At 41.4% G+C, this 26964-nt stretch overlaps 2 protein-coding genes across 3 annotated transcripts; both read left to right on the plus strand.

Annotated features, from left to right (window-relative positions):
- Positions 1-12516: 12516 nt before the first annotated feature.
- Positions 12517-22571, plus strand: hcn3 (hyperpolarization activated cyclic nucleotide-gated potassium channel 3). Of its 2 annotated transcripts, none has more exons than XM_029514029.1 (11): positions 12517-12643; positions 12751-13064; positions 13388-13442; positions 13566-13677; positions 13769-15955; positions 18684-19113; positions 19212-19373; positions 19617-19835; positions 20303-20449; positions 20706-20946; positions 21354-22571. In XM_029514029.1, exons 5-11 carry the CDS (start codon positions 15498-15500, stop codon positions 21554-21556), a joined length of 1860 nt encoding a protein of 619 aa, XP_029369889.1. In that variant the 5' UTR covers positions 12517-12643; positions 12751-13064; positions 13388-13442; positions 13566-13677; positions 13769-15497; the 3' UTR covers positions 21557-22571. The 2 variants fall into 2 exon arrangements, with proteins under 2 accessions (XP_029369889.1, XP_029369890.1); XM_029514030.1 differs by having other exon boundaries at positions 12637-12663.
- A 187-nt stretch (positions 22572-22758) lies between these two features.
- ndufv1 (NADH:ubiquinone oxidoreductase core subunit V1) lies at positions 22759-26642 on the plus strand. Its single transcript, XM_029514031.1, has 11 exons — positions 22759-22821; positions 23647-23756; positions 23839-23921; positions 24120-24290; positions 24420-24603; positions 24704-24893; positions 25080-25292; positions 25454-25620; positions 25711-25792; positions 25908-26053; positions 26387-26642. Exons 2-11 carry the CDS (start codon positions 23652-23654, stop codon positions 26462-26464), a joined length of 1419 nt encoding a protein of 472 aa, XP_029369891.1. The 5' UTR covers positions 22759-22821; positions 23647-23651; the 3' UTR covers positions 26465-26642.
- Positions 26643-26964: the final 322 nt, after the last annotated feature.

A 26964-nucleotide genomic window follows, 5' to 3' on the forward strand; every position in this document is an offset into this window, starting at 1 on the left:
TTGCAAAAATTTGATCTTTTGAATTGTTCTAAAAATGTGTCTTACTTTACTTCAGATGAACTGTCAGCCACATTCTTGTGGGCCGTATGCAAACTGCGTGTTGAGGAACAGCATCCGATCGTGTCAACCACTGGAAAATGCAACTTGCACGATCACAGGTGATCCACATTACAAAAACTTTGACAATCATCATTATGACTTCCAAGGCACCTGCACCTACACTGTGGCTGAAGCTTGCCATCTGGGGGGCTCATATCTTAAAAACTTCTCTGTTGTGGTGGAAAATGAGAAATGGACAAGGACAGATACTCCAAATTTGTCTGTTGCCAAACTTGTTGCTGTAGAGGTGTATGGCTGCACTCTAATCCTCAGAATGAATCAAGTTGGATCTTTCATGGTTAGTAGAATGGTTTTGAGATGGTCGATTCATTTCCTGTTCCTCTGTTCCCTTTTAATCCACATTTTATGACGATAATGGTTAAATGGAGCTGATATTTTGTCGCTGTGTTCCCCAGCTGAATGGCGCCTTGACAACTATTCCCTTTAACCTTAATGATGGACAAGTGGAGGTTTTCCAAGAAGGCTTTCACTATGCTATCACCACTGATTTTGGCCTGAAAGTGACTTATGACACGGTGTACAGAGTGGAAGTCACTGTTCCTGGAACCTACATGGGTAAAACGTGTGGTTTGTGTGGCAGTTTTAGTAACAAGACAGGTGAATATGAGCTGCCTGATGGAAAGAAGACCACAGACGTCAAGACCTTCGGAGCAGCCTGGAAAGTGCCCGTTTCAAGTGTTGTATGCGAAGATGGCTGCACGGGCGACCAGTGCCCCAAATGTGATAGCGTTCAAAAGGAAGACTTTGAGAAAGATTGCGGGATAATCAAAAACTCTAAAGGCCCGTTTGCTGCATGCCACAGCCAACTGAATCCTGAGCACTACTACAGAGATTGTGTCTATGATGTCTGCATGTCTCAGGGAGACCACAAAGTTCTCTGCCAAAGCATCTCAGCATACGTGACTGACTGTCACACCATGGGAGTAAAGACCAGCAACTGGAGGACGCCTGATTTCTGCCGTAAGTTTTATTCATACTGTTGCTTTTCAGTTCTATCTGTGTGATGAAAGCCAGTATTATTTCTTCATCCAGCACATTCTACCTGACATTATTGTCACAGAGTCCTCAGAACATCAAATCTACCATTTAGAGTTTTTTTATTTGCCACTAATGGATGGATGGATAGCAACAATGCGCATGAACAACACATGAATATAAAGAATGCGTGATTTGAGGCATTTCTTATGAGAACACAAACAAGTACCACAATGTATATTATGCAAATATTATGTTTGTTCTTTCACAAGAATATTTTTGCCCACCAAATATTTATTTTTGATTGTACCCAGACTGTTTAGTTGCGTCATTGGTATACTGCTGTTCCACCATTTCATCTTAGTATAATTTCTTTTGTAGCTATGGATTGTCCTGAGAACAGTCACTACCAGATCTGCGCAGAAACCTATGCCTCTCCATGCCCTGGCCTCACTGATATCATGTATTGTCCCACCACTTGTGCGGAGGGCTGCGCCTGTAATGACAACTTCTACTTCAATGGGACTGGCTGTGTGGCTCTGGATGATTGCAATTGTTTCCACAATGGACGTACCTATAAGGTGTCAGAACTCTCACTCTTCAGTTTTGAAAGTTTCCAATGTTTCTGTGACATACACTTTAATGTACATTGTCAGTCTAATATTGAAGGAAAAGGAAAAAAAAAAAAGAAGAAATTCCTCCTGCCACCTTTTCTGACCAGGGTGATATATATTAAATAATTCAAACAGTAATTATTTACTCTCCTCTTTAGATTGGTGAGTCGGTGCTCTCTGAAAGCTGCCAGCAGCTCTGCAACTGCACATCATTTGGTGAAATGCAGTGTGAGGACTATTCATGCAGTGCTACAGAGAAGTGCCAAAAACTCGAGGGTGGGATCCTCCAGTGCCAGCCCAAACAGTGCGCGATAAAGACCGGAGGTTCCATGACACTTTTCTCTGGCATGACTGGCATTATCTCTGTCATGGGGGCCTATGAGCTCATCACGCACTGTGATCAATCAGCTGATGACTGGTTTAGGGTCGTGGCCAAGCTCCAAGAATGCCCTCTGTCTGGCATGAAGAGTGTGGTCGCTGTTTACCTCTACTTTAACGACCTGGCTGTCACCGTTACTGACAAACAGGAGGCCTGGGTGGGTATTTATTAAAGGAGTGGCTCAATATTTTGCGAAATTCTTTGGAGAATGCTGTACTGAATTCTTTAATCTTATCTTATCTTACTCTGTTTACTCTTGTTTGCTACAGTTTGACAGTAAGATGTGGTTGTTGTTGCTAATCTTTCTCAGCTATTTCCGACCTATGAAGGTGGCAGGAAGCAACTAACTGTTTAATGCTGATGACTGTATCCATTGCTGTTCACAGGTTAATGGTAAAAAGGTGACTCTCCCCAGTCTGCCCAGGCCTAAGATCTCTGTGAGTGTCATTGAGAAAAACATTGTCATCGAGCAGACATCACAGTTCCAGCTGATTTACAGCAGCGCCCAGGAGATCATCGTAACCGTAAGTGACAGCATGGCAGACAAGTTGTGTGGCGCATGTGACAAACACCATTTCCTCGGGGACATGAGGGAGGTCTCACATGAAGTAATGCAGGAGTACGTGGCCTCGTTTGCTGCACAAGACTTCCCAAACTGGTGAGTGGGATACAGGATGATCCATCTTGTCTAGTTGAAATTAGGTTCTTATGCCCAGGAGTCACTGGAAGAAGAGATCTATTATCTCAACAGGACCTTCTTTGTTAAATAAATGTTAACAAATTATGCATGGAAGTGGGTTAAATGTTTTCAATAATGTATTTATCATTGCATTTTGATTAATGTGTATCTTTTTGCAGCGAGCTGCGGTGAGTTTCCCCGCTATCGAAGTCAATGAAAGATCCAGTCAGCGCCCAGAGACTGAACACATCATCATCTGCAGAAGACAAATCAGAATTGAAATACAAGGCTTATATTAATGAATGAAAAATGTTTATTAAATTATCACAGAATAAAATTCATGCTCGACAGTGCATACAATTTTCTTTGTTTATTTGTTATCATCATGTGTAGTGTGGAGGGTTGACGTTAGCACCAGTATCAGTCAAAAGTTTGGACACTCTTTCCTTTTCATTGGAACGGAAAAGTTGTTGTTCTTCTGCCTGTTTTTCTGTCCAGTCAAGTAAAGACTTGGGGAAACTTTTCACACTTTCAGAAAGAAAATAGCCATAAATGAGTTGCAGTAGGCAATTGTATGAATAAAATAAGACCGTGTCCAAATAATAACTATATCCAGTGTAGCACCTCCTCTAACATGATGAAACACAAAGGAGTGACCTCTTGCCTTTTTCACTGTTTGTCTTTACCACACCTACTGTAATAAAACATCCATGTTATCCAGCTGGAGCTCAGCCTGAAAATCAAATTTATTCACACCCGCCTGTCAGCTGAAACAAAAAATTCTCTTTAAAATATTTTTTATTAAAATATGGCACTTTGTTAAGTACAAATGCTTGAAAAGATAAAATGAGTGGGATTTACACAGATGTGGGATTCTTTATTTAATAGAACTATTTCAAGAATGAAGTGATGCTGCCGGTTTGGCCGTGCTGAGGGTTGGTGGTAAATGCAGCCGATGAAAAACTGGCAGGCATTGAAATTTACAAACCGCTGCAAAAGAAATAAAAAGAAATTGTCACATTTTGAAAATCGCATGTAATGCAATTTATAACGATAATAACGATAATTACATCATCCGTCTATAAACTCCCAGGTCCTCTAGCCTAGATATCGGTTTAGGAAAAGGAGAAGATTAAACAAACAGTTCATCTGTAGTATAAAGATGGCCAGTCGATCACCTGACTTCCTACCTGGCTCCTGTTACAGTCGGCCCCAGAGGTCACTGAACAGCAAACTACAATGGTTAATGATTAGCTGCTTGTATAGATGACTTCTGGGCTTTTCCAGCAAGACAAAATAATCATTTGGATAACAATTATTATGTAAAATCTGAAGCCTTTAACATTTGTATGACTGACCATGAAAGCCTGCGTGCTGTCTTTTTTTGTTGTTGTTTGTTTATTTGTTTTTGCGTCATTACAGCAGACATTCCAGTTTTAATTTGAATCACATGGATGTTGTTTTTTTTGTTTTGTTTTGTTATTTTTGTTTTGAAGTCCCGTCATGTACATTTTTCATTTTAGGCCAATTCTGTGACTCACCACTGGGAGAAATCGGGGGCAAGCCACTGCTCAAAGTTCAGGGATGGAAAAGCTCCGCCTTGCTCGCTGGCTGTATCATCGGGTTTGAGCTTCCCACATGCCCCACATACTGCGTCAGCTACTTGGTCACTGACACTCATGGTGAGTTTATTAGTTGAACTGAAGGACAGCTGAAGGCTGGCAGGGCTGTTAATGCTCACTGTGTTGTCAGAAACCACCACTTTTACATTGTTCTGGGAGAAATGGGTTTGATTCATCGCCTTTCCATTTATCTGCAATCGTGAACACAGGTTGGACATTTTAGAGCAATGAATGAAATTTAGACATACATCCTGTGTTCATCCAGATACTTACCCAGATGTCATGTTTGCTGCTGACTGCGATCATCACGTCACTGAAGAACACATAAACGGTTAAAACTGTTTTGACTTTTGGAGTGCATGTTTCCAGCTTCGCCACCACCCTGAACCAGTTTGATGTGTGAGATTGGCCACAGCTCTGGATGATCTCATAGGATCCTGGCTCTGTTATGGTGCCACTTTCCCCATTAAATGCGATGAATGACCCGTTGCCGTCTAGCCAGCACTGCTGCAGTAAACAGCCCATCATGCTGTTCTTTACCTGGCAGCTCTCATTTGGGTCACATGTCATGTTCTCAGACATGATTACTCCAGAGTTCAGACAGCTCAGATTCCTCTGACAGTCATCTGTTATAACTGACTCTCCAACCTGACAAGACATTAATGCAACTCATGAGCCGAAGACTTCGACAACAAGACCAGAGCAAACATTAATGTCCGTACGAAGCCTCTGAGTCCTGAGAGCTGAAGCATTCCTGCTATTGGCTAAAAACGCACAACCAATACTGCTTTGGAAATCCAACATATATTTATTCTAACTAATTCAACCCGTATATTATAAAAGTTACTTAATTCCAATAAGTAAAAAGTGCTGTTGTTATAATGATGAGTTTAAACGTAATTTGAAGCCGTCACTGCAGCTTTATTTGGTCTGCCCGGAAGGTTTTAAAAGCATATTTGTTTTCACCTTAAGTGTATGGCCATTATAGTAGCAGCTGCACTGTTCAAGGGGCACGCAGCCAGTTCCATTATAGTGATAACCCTTATCACAGCCACAGCCCTCAACACACGATGTGGAGCATGGGAAAGTGTCAGTGAGGCCCGGACACGGAGAGGAACAATGCAGGACACAGGTTTCGTAGTGGCTGTTGGCAGGGCATGTAAAGGCTGTAAACACAAAGCAAGGGACAGGATTTTTTTTCCCAACTTGAAATAAACAGATGTGGAGATTTCAGAGATGGATTTTATAGTGCATTATCAGGATAAAGATGCGTAGACTCACGGCAGAATGAGGGACTTCTCCATTTCTGAGTCTTTGCACCAAAGTCTTGGCAGTCCAATATATAAGCTGCAATGCTGTGGCACAACATGCTTTGCTCATCTGTAGCCATGCAAACGTCATACACACAATCTCTGAAGTAGGACGCAGGATCAATAACATCATGGCAGGCGGCAAATGGACCTTCAGGATTGGTGATAATCGAACATTTCACTTCTAGTGCAGCTTTTTTGCGATCATCACATTTGGGGCAGAGGTCACCACTACAGCCGTCCTCACAGACCACTCCAGGTACCGGCACCTTCCACGCTACTCCAAATGTCTGGAGGTCTTTGGTCACATTTCCACATGGAAGCTGGAAGTCATCTGTTTTGTCGTCGTTAAAGTTTCCACAAAGACCACAGGTCCTTCCTCTGTAGTTTCCGGGGACAGTTATCGTGACGTGGTAGACCAGGTCATAAGTGACCCTCAGGCCAAAGTCTGTAATAATGACATCATTTGCCCCCTCCTGATAAACCTTCACTTTACCATTGAAGAGGTTTCGAGGAAGATGATGTAGGACCCCATTGATCTGCAGAAAACAATCCGTTCTAATCAGAATTGGAATTTGGCCCAGAAACAGATAAGCGTTAGAAGATGAATGAATGAATGTCATTCAGGTGGATTTAAAAGTTGTGAGCATCTTAACAGCAATATTAGTGACATACCCAAACCATTCTAGCTTCATTCCTGCGAAGGATCAAGACAGTTCCATAGACTTCTACCGCCACAAGTTTTGCCACTGAGACCTTTGGGTTGTCCGACATGCGATACCACTTTTCATTCTCCACTGCCACCGAGAAGGCGGCGAGCCGTGTGCTGCTCAGGTGGCATCCTTTGGCTGCGATGTAGGTGCAGGTGCCTTGGAAGCTGTAGGTATTGTTGTCAAAGGTGTTATAGTGCGGATCTCCAGAGATGGAGCACACTCCTTTTCCCAAAGGCTGACATGATCGCACATAATTCTTTGTCTCGCATGTCTCATATGGACCACAAGAGGACTGCTTGCAGTGCACCTAATAAAAAAGACACACCTGCATGGTTATTGTTACTGAACACTTTTTGTGTGCTATTTATTTGGTAGAAATTAAAAAGTGCCATTCACTCAGAGCAAAGAGCAGACCCAGACCCTCCTCACCATGAACAATACAGAACACCTCCTCCGTGAGGAATGTGGTTTTATTATCATGATTTAACAGCCTTTAATGAATATTTAATATGTTTTGCTTTTGTGAGTTGTTTGCATTATTTATTTGCTACTTTGCTCATCACTTCGTCTGTATATTTTTCAGTGCTCCTCTTAATCTATGGCTGATTTGATGACGCTCACTTTGCAATCTTTCAAAAACACAGAAAAAGTCTTGGAAAAATAAAAACAGGCTGCCCTTTCATTACTTACTGTGCCGTTACAGGCGCACTCCTTCTGGCAAAGGGCATCGGGGTAGAAGACCTGTCCTCGCTGGTAATATTTGCCTTCATACATGCAGCCGCATTGGTCAGCAGGTACACAGTCATTTCCACTCTGGAGATAACCTTTGTTGCAAGCACATCCTTCCATGCACTGAGCTCCACAGTTTGACAGAGTGGAGTTTTTTTCACATGATCCCATACAGCTGCTGGTACAGAGCTCATAGTGGCTGTTTGATGGACACTGGGCATCTGGGAACAAGGAAGGGACACGATTATTATAACAGTCAAAGCCGTTTTACTTCAGCTGCACACAATTTTGAGGTAAATGTCCTTACCGCAGAACTGGGCTGACCTCCAGGGACATACTTTGGCGCCTGTCAGCTGGCAGGCAGCTGTGTATGCTGCCAAAGACTTGCACTCCGCACTCCCACTGCCCTGATGGAGGCAGACATCGTACAGACAGTCAGTAAGGAAGCCCGCAGGGTCGACCTTAGAATGGCAGTCACGGAACGGGCCTGCAGGATCACTGATGAGGCCACAGTAACTGCTGGTGTTGTGCAGAGATCTTTCAGTGATGTTGCAGTCAGGGCAGACACCACGGCAGCCGTCAACACAGCCGGGCGCCGTGCTGACCTTCCAGCTTTGACCGAGCGCTTCAGAAGTAGAGGCTTGTTTGCCACCTCTCATCTGCATGTCGTCTTCGGGGTTCAGGTTGTAATTACCACAAAGACCTTGCATCTCACCCAAGTAAGTCCTGGGAACCGTGACAAACACCACACTGTCCCAGTCATAGTACAACATCACGCCAAAGTTTGTTTCAATCACAGCAAAACCGCCACTTGTGTAAAGATGCAGTTTATTGTTGTCCAGCGACATTGGGAGGTTGGACAGTTCACCGTTGACCTTAAAAACATAAATATATACAATAGCAGCCTTTAATTTGAACACATAATGATGAGCGCATAGAATTGGAAGATCATGTCTGCAGAGCTAAAATATCTCATCAGTTAGCTGACAAGTACAAAACAATGCTTGATGAAAATTATCATTATTTGAGAAAATGTTTTACCACAACGGCGCCGCGGTACTGTTTGCTGATGACGAAGGTGTACCCGTACACTCTGACCTCTACCAGCTCGACAGCAGATCCAGCCTTCTTGTCTTGGCTGTTGCTCTGTAACACAACACTAAAACTCTCCAGCCCAGTTTTATTGGATGAGACTCCAGCCATCTGATATGTGCAAGTGCCCTGGAAGTTGTAGCGCTCCCCATCAAAAGTTACAAAGTGTGCGTCTCCAGATGCCATGCATGTGGCATAGCTGACAGGATAGCAGCCTCTGATCCCCTTCACCACTTGGCACTGCTGCCCGGGGGGGCAGCTCGTCTGCTTCAGGGACAATTGTCCACCAGCAGAGCACGTGTAGCGTTTGGTGCAGCTCTTATCGCCCCAGAAAGACTCCCCAGATTCCACATAGTGGCCTCGGTACAAGCAGCCACACTCGGCCTTGGGGACACACTTGGTGCCGCTGAGCAGAAGGCCGTCATCACAGACGCAGGTCTCCACACAGGCGGCGCTACAGTTTGTGGGATTGTTTAGGTCTGCACATGTGGCAGGACAGCCGCTCCCACAGAAGTCAAAGTGACTATTTCCTCCACAGTTGGGTGTAGCTGAATGGACAAAGAGAACAAAAGAGTCACTTTTTCAAAAGCATTTATTTATGATCAATAAAAATGCCTAAGCTGAGTTTTTATATACGTCTGGTAGTTCAGTTTATAACAAAGCATCTAATCTAAAGTAACTAGCTGCAAAAAATGTTGTGGAGTAGCAATCATAATAATAATACATTTTATTAATAGACACTTTTAACAATGCACACAGAGAAAAACATTTATGCACCTCAAACTGAAGTGCAGAATGCGGACTTACATTGTTGCTATTATTGACAGCATATTTATGTTTGTTTGGGTTTTTTTTACTCTAGACTACTCACGTGTCTCAGTAGACTTCCTCCAGTCGAGCACTTGGACTCCAGACGTCTGGCAGATGTCAGTGTAACCTTGCAGAGTGTTACTGAGATACGTGCTCACAGCCTCACCCTGACAAAGGTTAAGCATGCAGTTGCTCTGAAAGACGGTGGCATCAATATCAACTCGACAACCTATGAGTTCAGCTATATTTTCTACTAAGGCTGTGCAAAAGAATTGTTTTTCTAACATCTCAACTTCACTAAAAGGACACTTTTCACACTGGCCACCACATTCATCTTTGCAGTTGGCACCATCTGTGCGAACCCTCCAGCTTTCTGCCAGCGCTGCCACACTGCTGGTCACTGAGCCACTAGCAGTCATAAGATCATCTTCTTTTTTGCTGTTGAAGTTTCCACACAGGCCGCACACACTGTCCGCAAAACTGACAGGTACAGTGATGGTAAGATAATTGTTCCAGTCATACTGCACAGTCAGGCCAAAATCTGTCTCCACAAGGACAAACAGACCTCTCTGGGAAAGCTTCACTTGGCCGTTGTTCAAGTTCATTGGCAGAGTCCATTGTTGATCATTCACCTGAACATAAACCAGTTGAATTTAATTACACAGCACAATTTATTTGAAATATGAAGAGACCAAGGTCAGCCCCCACGGAAAAAACATTATTATAATTACCGTGAAGTTATTTAATTGTTTGTGCATATTTTTCTTTTTCCTTTTTCCTGTTTGTTTGCTTGCTAAACAGCAGGATTTCTCAAAACCTGTATGTATTCCAATAGTATTTAACTGGACTTCAGTAGGCAAAAAAAAAGAAGAACATTTGTTGTTGAACATGTTTTACATTAACAACATAAATATGTTTTTAATACATAATTTCTATATCTCCAAACATCAAGATCTTTTCAAAGCTTTTTCCCCAATGCTAGGAGCATTGGCTGTTTACTTATCTTAGTATAGTGGCACTATAAAGCGTATTGTAATTTTCTTTTTGTCAAATAATTTTGATACAGTTGGTATGGGAAAAACACACGGACTCACCCGGACAAAACCAAACTCGCCACGGCCTATTTGAACGTTGATCCCATGAACCTTGACAGTGACCAAACCCACAGATGGGACCTGCACTTCACCCTTGTTCATGTTCTTGATGTCCACGTCGAATGGTGGGAGGGTTCTACCAGCATGGCAGATTTTAGCCATGGTATAGGTGCAGTTTCCCACAAATGTGTAGTAGTAACCGTCGAAGGTGTTATGGAGATTGCCATTGACCCAGCAGATGCCCGACATGGGTGCTAGATTGGCAGGTGCACCTCTGCAAAATTCTGACAAAAGAGAAGGATTCAGCTCTTATAATGACTGTGATGACTATAGTGAATAGTAATAATTTATGGATCATATGAATATTTTTTATTTTATTAATGTCTGAAAATAGCTTTCTTATTAAGTCCATCAAGTATTTAGGGAATGAATTAATTTAATAGTACTGGTTGATAACTTACCGCTCAACAGAAGTGCTGAGAGGATCATAACAAACATCCTCATGATTTTCAGAAGGGAAGACCTGAAGCGGTACACACTGTACACAACAAAATCATACATCTTTTGGTCTTTTTTCTTCTGAGGGTTTTAATAATAGTTTTTTCATTATAGCAGATAAATGTCATGCTGCATGCACATGCACGTTGGCATCTAAATGCAAAAATGTAGTAAACTTTTTCTATCCTGTTATAATATAAAAAAAGAGTTACAAATATTAATCATATGAATAGAAAAATGTCAAACAAAACCAAGAAATAAAAAAATGCACATAAATAGTGTGCCCTTGCATTCTTACACACAAACATTGGGAAATGTAAATGTGTGACCCATTTCTAACTAATTTAATTAGGAGATTCTCATCAGTATGACGGCACTTTGTGTACATTGGAGTTAATGAAGGAAGAAAAACTGAAAACAGACTCAGGAAAGTGTCTGCTCCAAATCTCCAGACAGCAGAACTCATTCTTACCTGAGCTGTGAGCTGTCCAACAGGCTGTCAGGGCTTCATGTGCAGGTTCAAAGATGCTTAAATACTTCCCAACCTCCACTGAGGGTAGCTTTCCCAGAGTTGAACAAACACAGCAACACATGTTTTTTATTTGCTGATGTAAGTGCTGCTGGGTCCAAGTATTTGATTTCTGTGTACATGATAAAGCCAAATTGTTTAAAAAGTACCATGATGCAGAAAACCTATGAGACTATAGATTAATTTAAATGCATTCTTGGCAGCTGCTTTTGTTGCTGTGATTTGATTGTTAACACTTTGGCACTGGGCCTCCGCCCATAAGAATAATGAGACAATGTGACTTGTTTAAATACACCAGTTCTTTTATTATTTATCAAAAGGAGGATTGGATATATTCTAAAGTGTTCATGATGTTATAACAAAAGAAAAACTCTATTGTACCTTTAATGTGTGTTTAAAGAGTTTATCTCATCCTTTTATTTAATCTGTAGACACGCAATCAAATAGGTAAAAGTGTCTTTGTTTGTACATGTGTATATCAGCAGCAGTCAAGCGCAACACTCAGATACGGCAATGCTTGCATTGTATAGCCGTGTACGTCTGGTACAGAAATATATCAGGCGTACATCTACAGAGTGTTGGATTTGAGTGAGATCAGACTCAGAACAATAATCAGAAGGAGAGGAAAAGACATATATACCAGACACGGTGGGTTAATGGAGCAGGAGTCTCAGCTACCAATACTGTGTATCATATCTATATGTTCCATATGTCATCATACAGAGGTGTGGCCTTTTTTCAGGTCTCACCTATTTTCTCAAACCAGTTCTACTCGTAAGACCACAGAACTGTAATACTTGTTCATCAAGTCTCAAGTTCACCATCATAGAAACTATGCGCTCTGATGAGGGGCTTCATGGCGGCTTTCTGGCTTTATAAGGTTAAAGGTGACGTGTGCTTGGAACCAAACACCTTCTAAGTCCTCACTCACTGAAACTGAGGAGAGGTGAAAACTTTAACATATTAATAAATTTGATGTGGATGGGCCATTAAACCTGGATAAACCCCACCTCTCTGACTTTTCTAAGAGGCTGCTGCTGTCTGTGTTTGACAAAAAAAAAAAAATAGGTGTGTACTTGCAAACTGTCAAAATGTCTGTTTATTAATCATTAACATTAATTTATTAATTTCCCTCAGTAATATATTCACAAATGAGACGACCTGTTCCATTGAGAAGGTTTCAGGAACCTGTCCCCCAATCACAAAAAGGCTTGATTAGTTCCAGATGCAACTGCAACTGGAGCAATCGGCCTGTCGAAGCAGCACCCGATGCTTCCATGGAACATATTATTGTTTTATTGAGCTTGTGGGCATAGTCCATCTCTGTGTTATATTATTATACCAGCATCAAGCCAAACTATAAAAAATAAATGTATGTTACCAAACCTGTTCTTATTGTGAAACCTGAGTACACAACCTGTGGTAAGTCCGTGAACAAATGAAAGCAGAATGTCAAGTGAAAAACACACAGAGAAGAAGGTAAGAGAGCAGCTCAGAAAGTAAGGCTGAACAAACATGAACTGTATTTTACAACTATGTTAACTTCCCTTTCCTCATCTCTCTGTTCTTGCTTTTCTGTATCACAGTGATTCAAGCAGCAACAATGCGGAGTCAGTGGATTCTGGCTATTTTATCCGTGTTGGTGTGTTTGGGACTGCTGATGATTATTCTTGGCCAAAAGCAGGTGTTGGCCCTGCTAGAGAATGGGAGTGAGAGCCTTCAAGTGCGGATGAAAATTGTTGACGAATCGCTCAATAATCACAATTTATTTAAGGCTGTAGCAGAAAAGCGGGTGGCTGAGGACTCAAAAACACTGGAAGAGTTGCAAGCTGCAGTGGCCAAAGTCAATTCGGAGATGGAGAAAATGAGAACAGATGATGATGTCTGCCGAGAAGAAAAGGTAAAATTACTCTGTCTTTGTTTCAGTGTGACTGCTCACTTTTGTGCTCACTTTCACTTTGTGCTTCACTTTCCCCACTCATACAAATGCCGTTTTTGCCATTATCAGTGACATTATCATTATAACACTAGTTCGTCATGATAAAAGGATTAATGTGGGAACAACAACTGGTCTCAGACAGTTATTTGGCATTTTAAATTGCTAATACAAATGACTGTGTGATTGTGGTTTTTGTCACCTAGTGTTGAGTTGTGGTGCCACGAAGACTGCCTTGGTAATTCATTGTCTGTAAATTGACTGACATTTTTATTTCAATGCCTCAGAGAAAAAAGGCAGAAGAGTTGGCTGGCACTGACAAGTCACATGCTGAGACTCAAGGTATCCTGTGCAACCACTTTACAGATAATTATTACTCAGGTGTTGCTGCCACCTTGTGGAGACATTTAAAAAAAAAATGCTGTTCAGGCCTGAATCGTTCACTCCCTTCTGTTTGTCTCTCAGCATCTCTGAAATTAGAGTCTGACGCCTTGATTCAAGAGATCGATACTCTGAAAGCACAACTGAAGGGCTACTCACCAATATGCGATTACTTGAAGGCAGGAACAGTCGCTCTGTAAGTCTCTAAAGTTTCTTATCACAACAAAATCAGCTATTTCAAATGTGGATTATGAACACTGGAATAATAAAACGTTTCTGTCCTCTAGGAATCTGTGCAACACCACCAGCACATTAACCCCAGACAGCAACCAAGTGAGGAAACAGTAATACAAAAGAACATTTATTCCAAATGTCATACCAGGTTTGCTGTTCTCAGTGGCACTGCTGTTACTAATGGATGAAATTAATTAATTGTGTTTTTGAGCTTTGACCTTTTGCACTGATAGTAAAACTTAATCCTAAAATTCTTACTGAAGCATCTTTTGTTTTCAGGGCCTTTATTTCTGTCACATTGTTATTCCTGGAATGTGTGCAACTCTTTCCTGCAATTCTCAAAATTCGGGGTTGAAAGCTTGAATTAACTTGCATACTGTTTAATTTAGAAATGAAGTCTTCTCTGGTGAACTTTAACACATTAGACTTTAGCAAAGTCCAAGCTCTATGTGACCCAGTAATTGTGTCTGAAACTCCTCAAGTGTGCAAGTGACTGACTCTCAGGTGTAAATGCAAACACGACACCTGCCAGTTCAGGGGTGAGGGGCAATCATTGGTGAAATGTGAGCACAGAGTACGTGTAAGGATTTGAACAAAGTCTAAACCAGACAGGATACCAGGTGAGAGCAGTTTAAATGGGACTAAACATCTGAGTACATGAGGAATTCAAGACTAACTTTGAAGGGCCTGCATCAGTCCGATCTTTACATTTTTCTTTACATAGTTCTATGTAATAAGCACGTTTGCATCAAACTAAATCGGGATCTTTTTGAAGTGCAACAAACAAATGCATTAAGGTAATTACCACCAACAAGTGGAGCAGCAGTTTGTCTACTTTCTTGTGTCAACATATAAAAATCATGTCAATCATCTAAAAAATGTGGGGGCATGTGATTTTTATCCCCAAATCCACAGAGCAGTTGTTTAAAGAAAAACAAAAAAACATGGAGCTGCTCACTGAGGCGCATTTTTACATCTTTACACATCCATGTCAAGTGTTTTTGGAAGAGGCTCGACTCACTCTTCTGTATTTTCTGTCACTGTGAATGACACATATTGAAATTCCTTGACTTCCATACTTTGAAAACACAACATCTGACTATTTTCATAATTTTCAGATATTTTATACAGGTAAATAAGTAAAGAGGAAATCTCTCTGTTTGGGAGGCTGGTCCACCTGACCCAGCAACTTGACCTGTGAACGCATCATACTGCCGGTGGGAGGGCCTTGCTCCGGGGGGGGGGCGTAGTTACACCAACAAGCCGATTATTGAAGGTTACTCAGCCCTCCCTGTCAATTTGCGTCCGCCCTGCTGTTGTATCGGCTGCAGACGGACACACAACATCTGAGGCTGAAGCTGAACTTCCGTGGGGAAAAATTTCAACATCTCTGCAAAAATACTTTTTCTAATGGACGCTGCGACTTTTTAAGGCTGTATGTTGCCAGGCCTGGTGTGGGAAAAGCAACTTTTTCTACAACTGACCTCCTCGTTAGTTAATTCATGGTCACCCGAAGATACTCTGTGATATTTTAAATTAAGTGCATGGCCTTTTAAAGTTTACTGCTCTATTTCAAAGTTTTTGGCTCAGGAGGTATTTTTATTCTGTAAAGGTGGTTTGCATTTTAAGCGTACAGATGGAAAGTCATTTACAGTAGACTTCATTAATAAGTGAAAGTAGATGAAAATTGAAAAAGTGATTAATAAGGGAACTTTCTAATTAGGCCCCACAACGAACAACAGAGTCCTGATTACTTTGCTCAGTTTATGGTAGTTTATCAAAATGAACAGCCCCTCCAGGAGTGCAGATGCCCAGAGGGGCAATCCTGAGAGCCCGCCTCTGAAGATGGAGACAACCAAGTACCGCAGCTGGAGCAGCCTCCGTTTCTCAAGATGGAGAAGTGCCTCTCAGAGGGGCAGCCCTCCTGGGACCCCCTCCCCGAAGACAGAAAAGAGGAGTGATGTGACCAAGACGCTCTTCTCCCTGGTCAAGACTCACAATGATGACTACACAGCTGACCCAGATGGCCTGCTGGACATCCATGGGGAATGTGAAGGAGCTGATGATGACCCCCAACTGGACCAGTCCACCTACCTGCAGAGGCAGTTCTGCTCCATGCTCCAGCCCGGGGTCAACAAGTTCTCCCTGCGCATGTTCGGCAGTCATAAAGGTGTTGCTGCTGAGCAGGCCAGGGTCAAGAGCTTTGGAGTGTGGATCATCCACCCCTACAGTGACTTCAGGTAGTGACCACTTTGGATTGTCTTCATCATTAATATAAGGGTTTAGTTTCTGTGGAAAGGTTTGCCCATCTAATTTCTTAAAAACAGACAAACAAACAAACAAACAAACAAACGAGTGAATAATGTGATAATGTGACCTTTTCTAACACAATATTGCCCACTTTGTCATTGATCTTCCTTGAATTACCTTTGAAAGTGTTTTTCAGGTTTTCAGCCACTAAATATTCTGTGATAGACATATTTTTTCAAGGACAGATTGCAGTCAGCAGCTGATGTCATGGTTCGTAGCACATGGTAAGGCGATGAAGGGATCTGATTAGTGATACAGTATATATAGGACAAGATCATCTGGATTAATCATACCACTCCCTTGTGACTCTCCTTCTCCTTGTCTATCAAGAAGAGGAACTGCATCCACTGATTGCAATAATTAAACTATCCGATGATTTCCATTTGAATAATTTCTTGATTTACTTTTGTCTCTTTGTTGGATGATTTAGTGGACTGGATCATCAGTTTTTTGGGCTGAACTAAATCTTAGCACTGATGCCCAAGATATCTGGCTGTCTGGACAATAATGATAAACAAGTTTAAAACATCCGGCCTATACCAGACAGAGAGGATAAAGCCATGCAGAGGGATTATTGCCCATAAGAATCTCTATAATTCCAGTCTTGCTTTATTATGTAATATTTCACAGACATCTGAGGGGGATTATTAAAGGTCTGCTATCCTCAAACATTATGATCCAACTCTGCCTATAAAATGAATGAGTTGGACTGGCACATTTCAAGTTTTTCATACTTTTAGGGTACTGTAGGTTTGCTTTGGCATTAAATCCAGTTTAGAGTTGGTAGAAAGTACTTTTTTTTATCTAACGGTCTAATTGTTATCTTATATTTATGTATAAAATATATCATGTGGTGAAGCTATGCGCTGTCTTTTTAACTGCTGTGCCACCCAAATACACCGATTGAAAGATTTCCTTTTATTTTACCCAAAGTAAAAAGTTATCTGATTTTCCACATAATAAAGTCATTTACAGTCCTTACTTGTTTGCTCTGTCTGAGAGACGGTGCATCAATTCATTCATGTTTTACACAAAAACACATCATGGTGGCACCGGAGAAAAAACCAAAAGTTCCGTTCAATAAAAAAAAAAAAAAAAACACTTAAACAACCAATTCCTGCCTCACTACCGCTGTTAGTGACAGCTTAACTAAAACTTTTTAATACAGTAGATTATCACACGCAATCACACACATATACAGTTTGCACCTAATTCCCACAAACAGCTGTACTGCTATCCAGAGTCTTTGGTGGATTTATTAGCAGCAAGCAGCCACTAATCTGTTGCAACATGAGAGGAGATAAAGCCTAGACATGAAACCATTGTGGAGACACTGAAGACAGAGATGCAAGAGATTGATTTCGGGATAACGTGAATAAGATTGAGGAACTAATCTAGCGGCTTCTGTATCTTCACTCTGACCTGCTCAAGAAGGAGACTGTCTTCTCACAGGGCTCGTATTGCAATCTCCATGCTGCGACAGTAATCAAAAATAGTCCTGTTACTGCGCCTCTGGAATGAAAGAGACTGAGAGCAAGATAGAGACACGAAGTGATTGATACTTGATGGAAACAAGCTGTAAGGAAACCGAAACCGTGTTGTCATGCTGTATAACAGGACACTGGAGACCTATAGGAAAATGGGTCTTGCGTGCCCTGAAGCAGACATTGACAAATGCAGTGTTGAACTGCACAGACGTCCGGGCTTTTACACTCTAATGTCTGGAGCGTCAAGCCACACTTTACTGGTCCGACATCTCCAGTGGTAGTGACTCTCTGTTTTCTTCACTGTCTTTTTGATGGTATATTGTGCCTGAGGAGATAAATGTGATGTATTATTCATGAGAGGGATTCCTCCAATGACAGAAGCTGTTATAAGAGTAAGGGTCACTTTGAAATGGATCATAGTGTCCACTTCACCTAGATTGTTACTTAACTTCAAATTCTGGAGTGTTTAGTTCCCCTAGCATTAATGGGAAGTCTGCATGAGACGAGATTTTTTTGCGAGTTGCATCACAAATTGAGCGATGTTACACAATGAACAAATATATATATAATTAATTTTTTTACCTGTTCTGTTCAGCAGCTGGGACAGGCAGAATGAATTCTCCTGGTGCCTTGTTGTGCTGAAACAGTTTTACTCTGCGAAGGAGGAGTCTGTCATACTCCTCCTGTTGCCATCTGCGTTTAACTTTATTGGCCATGGTACTGGTTTATTGGCAAAGCTACCGGGCTGAGGCTCAGGAGTGGATAGAAAGAGAGAACAAAGGCAGGATAGGGAAGACAGTACAATACACAACACACAAATATAAATGTTGTCTCCCTTACATACATCCAAGTTGCATATTCGACTAGGGCCCTGTTAATGGGGTCTCAGCTTTCACTGTACAGACGTAGTAGTTTTCAGCTGCATTTGATGTGTCCATCATCTGCACTTAGTGGTGTTGTTTTGTTCTCTGCAGGTCTGAATGACATAAAGCAATCAATCATGAAATCCTTGAGAAGGGAAGATCCATGTTTGTTGATCTATATTTCTGATAATAGTTGAACCACAGGCTGCCCATTCTGCATCAAGTACCAGTTAATATTGTGAACAGAAGATGTACAAATATGCTGCTTTGTATGAAATGCTCACAGCATTTACGTCTGTTCTGTCCAGGTTTTATTGGGACCTTGTGATGCTCCTGCTGATGATGAGTAATCTGGTGATTTTACCGTGGGGCATCACCTTCTTTGAGGACCAGAACACCTGGGCATGGATCACCTTTAATGTCCTGTCAGACACTCTTTTCCTCATGGACCTAGTTTTCAACTTCCGCACTGGCATTCCAGGGGAGGACAGCCACATCATCCTGGATCCCACGGAGATCCGCATGCATTACCTTCGCACCTGGTTCGCAGTGGACTTCATCTCCTCCATCCCTGTCGACTACTTTTTCCTTATTTTTGACCTGGAGTCTCGGCACGAGTCATCTGATGTGTACCGCACTGCCCGCGCACTCCGCATTGTGAGATTCACCAAGATCCTGAGCCTCCTGCGTCTTCTCAGACTGTCACGCCTCATCCGTTACATTCACCAGTGGGAAGAGGTAAAGAAAGGTTATGGCATACATAACAGTACGTTTAAAACATTTCAAATCTCGACGGCTGATGTTTTACCACTGCACTGTACAACTTTCCTTGTCAGATTTTCCACATGACTTATGACCTTGCCAGTGCAGTTGTGCGTATAGTCAACTTGATTGGCATGATGCTGCTGTTGTGTCACTGGGATGGCTGCTTGACTTTTATGGTGCCGATGCTGCAGGACTTTCCTGCAGACTGCTGGGTATCCAAAAATAATATGGTGGTGAGTCCAAGGTTACCCCATTGATACCATAAGTGCACATGTCTGCAATTTGATTAGATTTTATGTCTTACGAGGATTGTAAATACACCAACTTAAGTTTTTTCCAGCCACTGTTAGCAAATGGTATTAATTCAAGAAACTTAAATTATTGTGTTTAGAATAATGTTCACTTTGAGGCCATGCAAAGTACATTTTCTTCAGTCTCGTAACAGTCTTCTATCACTTTCACTCTGTCCTTTTCAGAATGCTACATGGCACATACAGTACTCATATGCACTGTTTATGGCCATGAGTCACATGTTGTGTATAGGATATGGTGCCCACCCTCCAGAAGGCATGACTGACGTCTGGCTCACCATGATCAGTATGGTTGTGGGGGCCACCTGCTATGCCATGTTCCTTGGACATGCAACTAATCTGGTGCAGTCCTTGGATGCATCACATCGGCAATATCAAGAAAAGGTAAAGAGATTTTCTCTGACTGAAAACGTTAATAAAATAAAAAAAACCTACCTGAGGGATTAGCTATTTTGTGGGCAATATGTCCCCGAAGCCTCACGTGGATGCTAATACGATTCTGGCTTTGAGGTTTAATATCACAGCAATATTTTATAACACAGAATTGCTTACTTGCTTGTTGTTTACTCATGGAAATTGGGCCAAATGCCTAGAGAATACATGCATTATCTAATGGATTTTGTGGCCTTATTGGGACTCTTTCGAGAGGATTTTCACAAACAGAGCAGATGATAGACCAGCCTCTGTTTTGATCACTGTTTGCTAATGGACACTACAAATGAGTTTGTAATCCGTTTAAATCGGGAAAAAGCCTGCGAAACAAATACAATTACTGCATAATTAGTGTGTGAATAGAAATTCAGAAAACACACTGTAGAAAATATGACTATGTTTTGTGCAAATGTTTTTAGTATAAGCAAGTGGAGCAGTACATGTCATTCCATAAACTGCCAGCAGATGTAAGACAGAGGATCCATGATTATTATGAGCAGAGATTCCAGGGCAAAATGTTTGATGAGGACAGCATCCTTGGAGAGCTCAGCGATCCGCTCAAGGAGGTGAGTTATTTAAATTGTCCATTTTGCTGAGTGTTTCTTCTTTCTTTCTACCTCTCTTTTACTCCGACCTGCCTATTGGCCTGGACAATTCATTTAAAATATCCATAGGTCTGAAATTTTAAAAAGTCATAATTTTTAGTTCACATTTTCAAGCAAAAATTTTACATGTGAGAATCTGCTCCTCTTTACACAACAGAGCTACCTTATTGTCCTCTTTATTTCTATTCAAATCTTTCTCTTTCTCTCTACTTTGCAGGAGATAGTCAGCTATAACTGCCGAGGGTTAGTAGCCAACATGCCACTGTTTGCCAACACTGACCCTCATTTTGTGACAGTGATCCTGACCAAGCTGCGTTTCGAGGTCTTCCAGCCTGGAGACTTGATTATACGGGAAGGAACTTTAGGTCGGAAAATGTACTTCATTCAGCACGGCACTGTCACTGTCATCCCACGTGGCAGTAAGGAGATCAAACTCAGCGATGGAGCATATTTCGGGGGTAAATCATGTCATTGACCTGAACATTCAGACAGGCCCTCATCAAATCTATCAGAGGTTGTGTGGTTCTACTTTTTCTTTCTGCTCTCCTGTTAAAGCTGCCACAGACCCACTGTAGCTATTACTGTCCCAAATTGATTAATCTACTGGTCAATTCCGTTATTAACCATACTGCATTGTAGCCAAGGCTGCAACGTCTGGTTATTTCCTTTACTGATTAATCTTAAAAATATATTTATTTTGTTTGCTTTTTTAGAAGACTAAGAACACAGCAAACATTCAAATTTGAGAAGATGGAATCAGTCATTTTTGGTCCACAAGATAACTTGCAATTATCAAAAAGCTGTGATTTACTTTGGAATTATTAAGATATGATATGTACATCAAAGTCCCTCTGCTTGGTTTCAGAGATCTGCCTGCTAACCCAGGGCCGACGCACAGCTACTGTGAGAGCAGACACCTACTGCCGTCTTTACTCCCTGAGTGTGGACAGCTTCAACGAGGTGCTGGAGGAACATCCCCTGATGAGGAGGGCCTTTGAAAGCGTAGCTGTAGACCGGCTGGGACGAGTTGCTCGCAGACCAAGTTATCAACCTCCCCAACCAGAGTGACTTCTTCAGCACAAACAGAAAGAGATTCCTGGAGAATATTTCTCACATTGACTGAACTGGACTAGAAACAACAACAACAATGTGAATGTTACTGATTGCTTTTGACTATAATAATCAGGGATGGACAACTGAATGGAAATTTATTTATTAACGCATTATATCTGCATTTGGTTGAAAGCATTGTCACTTAATTTACTTAGTTTTATTACTTGAATCTAATTGCTCTTCACCAGCGTTTCACAACCTTTTCCAACTTGTAGCCCACTTGATAACTTCAGAAATACTCCAATCTCACGAAAAAGGCCAAATAACGTATTTCCCAGAGGTCTTCTTATTTCAAAGTTAGTAATGCAAACATCCAGAATTTAACTGAACGAGGGGCACAACAATTTTCTAATCATTAATCACCAGTCTATTTGGGGCACGCCAATGTGCCCTGGCTGCCTAGTAGGGAACCACTGATATACATGATAGTTTTGCATTATAATTTTACACTTCCAATAATAGATCCACTGTGTAATATCTTATTTCTTCAGCAGCTTAGATTTTTGCTGGTAGATCTGCATTTTACCAATGGCAACCCAAGTTTTTAATTCTTGTGTGCCCACGTGCTTTCTGAGAGTAGATTTATACTATCAGTCACATCAGTCGTATAACACATTGGAGACACACAGGTGTACTAGCTGGGTCATACATCACACAGAACCATATAGCTCTGATTTAATGATTTGCATATCTACAGATGTTGAGGATAAACCCCAGTGACGTAATAGATATAACTGCACACAAGCAGTTAAACATCGCTGCTACATTTCAGGGCATTCACATTCAGAATTGTTTTACTTACAATATTGAAGGGGGTCAACAATTAAAAACTCTGCCTTTGCATCTTCAGTATTTACTATTATTAGGCGTGCTTTTCCCCTCACACATGTAGTAAATAATATCTTAATTACAAAGTGGCATTGCATCCAATCTTATTTCAGTTTAGAGCTGGAATAAATGCATTTATTACTTCCCACCACTGATAACGTCATCATTTCTAGTTGATGATATACTTTTCAATAAAGCCCTGCAGCGTAGCATGGAAATGCACAATGATGCCTGAATGAAGAGGAAGTCTACATCCAGACTGACCTTTATGGATGCTTCAGTTATAAAAGTCATGTTGTGCAACCATCTCTTTTAAATAACTCGAGATCGCGTCCGGGCCGTCAGATCGTCTACTTCCTGTCCGTATTTCACAAAGTCGGAACATCGAGAAGGTAAGGAGACCGATTTCGTTTGCAGGATTACTTTCAACCTTTCGAGTGATCTTCGCCTTTATAACAAAATTTCATGCAGTCAGTGTGGTTTGCCGTGTTGTCAGTGTGATATCTGCAGGCTGTGCTGAGAGCCGGCTGCTTTTATTTTGACATTACAAGGTTAACCGTTAGCTAACGTGGCTAAGCTAGGCTAGCTGCGGCTAAAGCGAGCACGGAGGTCTGTGTATACTCTGGCTATGCGAGACAAAATAATCCAAATACAGCATAATCTCAACTGTTCGGTTAATATTCTGCGTTTATTCGGCCCAAACACTAAAACTGTAGTGTTGAATTGACTTTTAACTGCGGCCGATCGACCTCTGACATAACAACAACAACATGAAGTTACCAAACATGTTTGGTGAAGCTTTTCCACTCCTGAGGACAACAGTTCATCCTAATATCTGCCGATCGCCCCCGAAAATGTGACAGAAAACCTGTAGTTATTTACCGATATGATGTTGGAAATGGGACACAGTTAAAATACGATCTTGCTGTCAAGCTGCTGCTTTTGCTTTGATACGGATTAACAAAACGAGAAACTCTCTTTCTTAGACATTGACAATAATAGACTCCTAATCCAGAAACTAATATGCATTTAACTGTAAAATTCATAATGTGTAGTTAAAGAAGTCCACTTACTATATTGTTCATTTATATTGTTCTTCAGATGTCTTAACGCAAGTACTTCACCATAATATTGGAAGCAAGGCTTCTTTTATACACACAACATGCATGGCCTTTTGTCAGCATTTGACATGATTGTACTGTCCATCTTCCCCGCAGGAAGGATGCTGTCCCTGTCCAGGGCTGTAGTATGTGGGGTGACCCGAGCCCCAGCTGCTGTCAGTCAAGGTGGTGTGACTGCCCTTACCCGATTCAACAGTACAGCACAGGTACTTTGTCTGTTTTCATTCGAAAGTTCAATTTCATAACTGAATGGCAGCTTCAGTTAGTATTCCCATGTCTTATTTTTAGAGTCCCCCCAAGAAAACAACATTTGGACCGCTGGCAGACGAGGACAGAATTTTCACAAACCTTTATGGCCGACATGATTGGAGGTAATGCGGCTGACTTATCTAAAGTAATAATGTTTTGGATTTTGAAAGTGAATCCGTTCGTATTGTGCCATAACAGACAGCAATGTAAAAGAAAAAATTCTATTATGTATCTTTCTTACCTGACAAATAGCTGAGTTAAAACTTCATGACTTTTGTGAAACAGAGCATTCTCATCAACTATTCATGTCTGTGCTTTAGGTTGAAGGGCGCTTTGAAACGTGGTGACTGGTATAAAACTAAGGAGATCCTTCTAAAGGGGGTTGACTGGATCCTCAATGAAATCAAGGTCTCTGGCCTGCGTGGAAGAGGCGGAGCTGGTTTCCCCACTGGCATGAAGTGGAGCTTTATGAACAAGCCCAGTGATGGAAGGTCAGAAAGTCTCAGCGTGCAGTTATGAAATGAATTCAAATGGTCTTTTGTAACATTGAGACTTGTTAAGTTTGTTCCCAAGTTCATACTGTTTGGAATCAAGCACCTTTGTTTTCTTTCTTTCTTTAGGCCAAAGTATCTGGTGGTGAATGCAGATGAAGGTGAGCCAGGCACCTGCAAGGACAGAGAGATCATGAGGAATGACCCACACAAGCTGGTGGAGGGCTGCCTGGTTGCTGGCAGGGCCATGGGGGCACGTGCTGCTTATATCTATATCAGAGGAGAATTCTACAACGAGTCATCCAACCTGCAGGTAAAAATGTAAAAAAAAAAAATTAGATTTGAAAACAAATCTAAATCTCTTCACTTAACAGTGCAAGCCAAAGACAGCCATTTTAAATTTCTGTCCTTAGGTTGCTATCAACGAGGCATATGCTGCTGGGCTGATTGGAAAGAATGCTTGTGGGTCTGGTTATGACTTTGATGTGTTTGTGATGCGTGGTGCTGGAGCATACATCTGTGGTGAGGAGACTGCTCTTATTGAGTCCTTGGAGGGAAAGCAAGGAAAGCCCCGTCTGAAGCCCCCATTTCCTGCTGATGTGGGTGAGTTCCAGTGCAGACATGCTTAGGCAAAATACTCTTCATATTAGTCATTTGGTTTTAACCCTCACTGCATATTCACCTTTGCAAAATTTTCTTCTATCTACCAGTGACTAGGATCATGGCCTTCCACGTCGGACTAAAGTTCTAAAATGTTTACTCCTCTTTTCCTCCTCTCCTCCCTTACAGGCGTGTTTGGTTGCCCGACAACTGTTGCCAATGTGGAGACAGTATCCGTGGCACCCACCATCTGTCGCCGTGGAGGCACATGGTTTCTCAGTTTTGGCAGAGAGAGGAACTCTGGCACAAAACTCTTCAATATCTCTGGCCATGTTAACCACCCCTGCACTGTGGAGGAGGAGATGTCTATCCCCCTGAAAGACCTCATTGAGAGGCACGCAGGTACACAAACCTCAAGTTGTAATGAGCCGGTTTGCTGCATATTAGAGTTCACAGTAATACCCTAGGTTTCAAACTGAGTGATGAATTGACATTATGATGTTTTATGTATTTGGGTTAGGGTTTGTTTTTTTACTTAATTAACATTATCATCTGTCTTGTAGGCGGAGTGCGTGGTGGGTGGGACAACCTGCTAGCCGTAATCCCTGGTGGCTCCTCAACACCCCTCATTCCCAAAAATGTGTGTGAAGAGGTGCTGATGGACTTTGATGGCCTCATTCAAGCTCAGACTGGTCTAGGCACAGCTGCTCTTATTGTCATGGACAAATCAGTACGTTTTTTTTTCCCATCTGTATAATAGTTCCTCATGCAGAGAGAAATGAGAAAGCATGTTAAATTGTTACATGCATTATTTTTGCAGACTGACATCATCAAAGCCATTGCACGTCTCATTGAATTCTACAAACATGAGAGCTGTGGCCAGTGCACACCATGCAGAGAAGGTAAAGGATGCCTCTGTTTCACTTATGCATCAACAATACCATTCTTATTGTTTTGCACATGGTCTCAATGGGATTTTTACATTATTGTGTTTAAGAATTAGTTTTTATTCTGTAGGAGTTGACTGGATGAACAAGATGATGTGGCGTTTTGTGCGTGGTGATGCACGTCCAGCAGAGATTGACATGATTTGGGAGCTCAGTAAGCAAATTGAGGGACACACTATCTGTGCTCTGGGAGATGGTGCAGCATGGCCTGTGCAGGTAAGCAGACTTGTTCTTGTGATGCTTTTGCGTGTTTATAGAATAATAAAAGTAATAATAAGGAAACTCTAGGAAATTATTTGAGTTGATATTTTGCCAACTGCAAGTTATGGCACTTTTCAATTCTATTACAGTATCTTGAAAGTTTTTTAACTTTCCCTAGAATTTGGTTTGTTGAATTGCATTAGAGCCTGCCACAAACCATAACTTAAAAAATATACTTGTCATCCATTACACCATGTGTCATTCATTCTAACCTAATTATTCCATTAATGTTGTTATTCTGCTTTAATTAAACCTGGATTAATTTCCATGTGTTCTCTGTGTCCTCAGGGATTGATCAGGCATTTCAGGCCTGTGATGGAAAGCCGAATTTCTGAGTATCAGCAGCAGCAGCAGGCCAGGGCTTAAATGGTTCCTTGAACTCCTTGAACTCTTTCTTCTTCCTCATACGTCCTGAACCCCATGCCTGTGTAACTACAGATTATTTAAAAAGAAAGTGCTGTCTTTTCACCTTATCATCAAAATTTGCATTGATGTCTGCCTTCTTTGATTTAAAAACCAATAAAGTTCTATGAACCTTAAATTAGCATTTGATTATTTTGACATTACACATCTTATTTAGACTCTTTATTGTAATTATAATCTTAACATGGTGTTTCCATGTGTAAAAACACAACTGTCATATATTGTTTTGTCATCTCTGAGTATAGTCGATTCGATTTATTAACTGTTACAAATATTTTGAACTCCCAAGGTTCAGTCAATAAAAGATTAACATTCAACATTTGGCAGCAAGAAAGATTGGCATTTGTTAGGTGAACGTTCTTAGCAGCACCATCTTATGGAATATATTTGGAAATAGTGTGTATTGTCATTGGGGTATAATGCATGATTAACCTCTTAAAACC

Source organism: Echeneis naucrates, chromosome 11 (genome assembly GCF_900963305.1).
Source record: "Echeneis naucrates chromosome 11, fEcheNa1.1, whole genome shotgun sequence".
Lineage (NCBI taxonomy): Eukaryota > Metazoa > Chordata > Actinopteri > Carangiformes > Echeneidae > Echeneis > Echeneis naucrates.

Bases quoted from the DNA above. Each gene is read 5' to 3' on its own strand.
- hcn3 (XM_029514029.1), top strand. From the start codon at position 15,498: ATGAACAGCCCCTCCAGGAGTGCAGATGCCCAGAGGGGCAATCCTGAG. The intron at 19,374-19,616 runs GTGAGTCCAAGG...TGTCCTTTTCAG, and splicing joins TATCCAAAAATAATATGGTG to AATGCTACATGGCACATACA. The intron at 19,836-20,302 runs GTAAAGAGATTT...AAATGTTTTTAG, and splicing joins ATCGGCAATATCAAGAAAAG to TATAAGCAAGTGGAGCAGTA.
- ndufv1 (XM_029514031.1), top strand. From the start codon at position 23,652: ATGCTGTCCCTGTCCAGGGCTGTAGTATGTGGGGTGACCCGAGCCCCA. The intron at 23,757-23,838 runs GTACTTTGTCTG...TCTTATTTTTAG, and splicing joins GATTCAACAGTACAGCACAG to AGTCCCCCCAAGAAAACAAC. The intron at 25,621-25,710 runs GTACGTTTTTTT...TTATTTTTGCAG, and splicing joins TTATTGTCATGGACAAATCA to ACTGACATCATCAAAGCCAT.